Source organism: Gavialis gangeticus, unplaced genomic scaffold (genome assembly GCF_001723915.1).
Source record: "Gavialis gangeticus isolate Ggan-Ray unplaced genomic scaffold, GavGan_comp1, whole genome shotgun sequence".
NCBI lineage: Eukaryota > Metazoa > Chordata > Crocodylia > Gavialidae > Gavialis > Gavialis gangeticus.
Window position 1 is genome coordinate 103,681,278 of NW_017729024.1, and position 3,007 is coordinate 103,684,284.

Sequence of the window (3,007 nt, forward strand, 5' to 3'; positions counted from 1 at the left end):
ACTCAGGGCGGGCAGCAGCAGGAGGGGCTATTATGGGGAAGTTATGGCTAAATCTGGGGTGGCTGCAGCACCCCCTGTAGCTACCCTCCTAGCACTGCTGCCGCCCTGAGCACAGCATGGTCCAGCCCCCATCAGGAAGAGTCTGGCGCAGCCCTGACCCCAGCCTGCAGCTGCAGCCTACCTACCCTCACCCTGCACAAATCCAGGAGCACACACCTCCTCCCCTCCCCGCCCAGGCCTTCCCGCAGAGCACACAGTGGCAGGAGGCATCCCCTGTCCCCCGGGTTGGCCATGGCTCCATCCCACGCCCTGCCCTGGTTGGGCAGTGGCTGCCCCAGCCCCAGCCCTACTCCCTCCCTCACCACAGGGGACATTTATCTGCCCCCACCATGTCCCTTTCCTCCCCCCTCCCCTTCCACCACAACAAACTTACCAGTTACATGCAGCTGTATTGGAAATCAGACTGGTATCAGTCGATATGCCTCCTTAAAAATTGGCTATCGATATCAGCCCCCAAAATCTCTACTGGTGCACCACTACACACAATGTTGGAAGTGAAATCCATGTACACTTATAGCTATGAAAAATAAGATAGATAATCCAAGAGTAACAATTCAAAAGACAGTATTGTTGTTTCACCTTATGTAAAACAATATTACCGAGACCTTACCAATCCTTTTCCACACTCCACAAAAGACTAGTATAATCTGTCATCAAAAAGCATGTTGCAATTTGCTGTTTTTAAACATCACTAACATTTTAAAGTGGTCTGGAGGGTGTCTTGGTAACACAGCTCCCATGCCTGTTTGGGGTAGTCCAGTCTTCCTGCAAATTAGATAAAAATTTTCAGAGAAATAGCAGAATCATCAGCAGTTAATTTTTTCAGACTTTACCCTCTATGAACTGGTTTAAACCAAGATTTCAATTATTAATATTTAAAGAGAAAGCATCTCTCAGATCTGTATGAACACTTGCAGAAATTATTAAACTAGCAAATGGCACATTTCTCCCATATTCATTAAGAGAGAAACTGGATTCACATTAATTATATTTCTCAACTAAAGTAAAATGTAATTCTTTCTACCAGAACTGAAATTAGTGCACAAGTTAGCAGACTATCATTTCTACATGTGCTTACTATTGCTGTCTGAAGGATGGAATGTATTATACCACTCAGATACTTATTAATATATGTAGCTCTTGCTTTCTGATAGCTGGATATGGCCAGTGTGGCAACTGAGGATCACTCCTGGAGCTCAAACCTAGAGATGATCCACATCAGGGAAAATGTTCAACTCAGAAGTTATAAAAACTTTTACTTTAAAGTGGGATCCCTGTGATTTGGTGGATGGATATCCCTGTACCATTCTTCTTATTTACAGATTGTCATATCTACAGATGCGATAAAAGGAAAGGTGGTCCTAAGTCAGAGGTTTATGATGCTACCATGAATAAAAGGCAAATCTGGTGAGGGGACCTGGTATGTTCCAAGGGAAGAAAGTAGAAGTGATATATTTTTATCATTCTTTTTTATGCATCTGCCATTTGAATGCAAATTCTGTAGTGCATGCTATATTCAATATAATATACCTGTCAATAACACCATCTTCAAAGTTATCTTCATTTAGCATGGAGTTACAAATCTTCATTTCCTTATATTCTTTATTTGTAAAGGGTTGAGACAAATGATCCTGATATGTAGTGACCCACACCTGGAAAATAAAGGTCACATGTAAAAGGACAACTGTTCTGAGAAGAAAAAAAAAAAAGAAACACCTTTCTGTAGATGGTGTAAAATTTCACTTGAGATGGTATAAAATTACTTGTTGATTGTCATTTGATTATGTGGATGCTACATCTCATAGCCCTGATTTACCTTGTATGTGTTGGGCAAAAACACCTATGGCCACATAACAGCTATGTTTGATCACCCGGGCTGGTCCCTAAGGCTTTGTTTACAGTGGGAAAAGTGCTAGAAGTTTTTCAGCAATGGTGAAGCCCCACCATTTCTACCAATGGTAACAGCTCCAGTACAGAGATGACACAGGTAGTTTTTTCCCTATATAACAGTTATTTTCAGAGCAAGGATCTACAGCTTAAAACTGGTGCTGAAGCCGAGCCAGAAAATGAATCAGTGAAAAACACAAGTGGCACAAGTACTGGAAATATTTAAGCTATAAGAATTTGTTTTATTTCATGATTCCAAAATTGTAATGAATTTGCAAAGCTATAAATGATAAACCAAAAGAAAATATATAAACTGATTATGCAGCATTGTTAAAGCAATCAATTAACTTATTCAACAAGGGACAAAAACACTCATCTTATTTGGTTTCCATTCTTATTTTTCCTTAGAACAGCATTACATTGTTTTACATACTTTGAGAAACCTCCTCTTACTTTATAGCCAATGAAATTCCACTAAAGAACCAACTAGCTGATAAGGTGACCGACAATTTAATAAGGAAACAACACATTTTTCAAGAAAGTGCAGACAAATCTAATGTCCTTTAATCAACTCTTAGTACTTCCAAGTAATATAGAAAATTATATTGGCTAAAACATAAGACTACATTATAACCAAACATTTTTCCTTATTTAATGCTTCAACTATGCTTCTACTGTACAAACATCTACTAAGTACACTAACAGCATCTCAATTGAAATGAACATTTTTTTAAGGCTAACTTAATCAATAAAGTAATATTTTACAGTGGAACTTATTACCTGGTTATCTAAATGGTAAACATATCTGTCCTTGGAACTTATTACCTAACAACATTAAAACTGCAGATAACAATAAGATTGTTAATAGAAATTTAGGCCTTGATAAAGGCTTATTGCTTCTAAAATAAACATCTTGGCTTAATCTCAGTATTTATTTTTAAGCATCACATTGCACTAACATTATGAAAAGACTAAATATACATCACATGCCTATTAGAAAATGGAAGATGTTATCATCATATGTGTAGTGAAAATAGATACTTTTCTCTATGTTTCTTTG

At 38.1% G+C, this 3,007-nt stretch overlaps 1 protein-coding gene across 1 annotated transcript in view; it reads right to left on the reverse strand.

The window, feature by feature from the left end:
* The window catches only part of CUNH9orf135 (chromosome unknown C9orf135 homolog), a 54,729-nt gene that overhangs the window by 27,252 nt on the left and 24,470 nt on the right, over positions 1-3,007 (reverse strand). Inside the window, exons 3-4 of the mRNA XM_019517474.1 lie at positions 1,591-1,712; positions 757-825 (exon numbers count right to left, since the gene is read on the reverse strand). Coding sequence (XP_019373019.1) covers positions 757-825; positions 1,591-1,712 — 191 coding nt within the window. The remainder of the gene's footprint in view (positions 1-756; positions 826-1,590; positions 1,713-3,007) is intronic.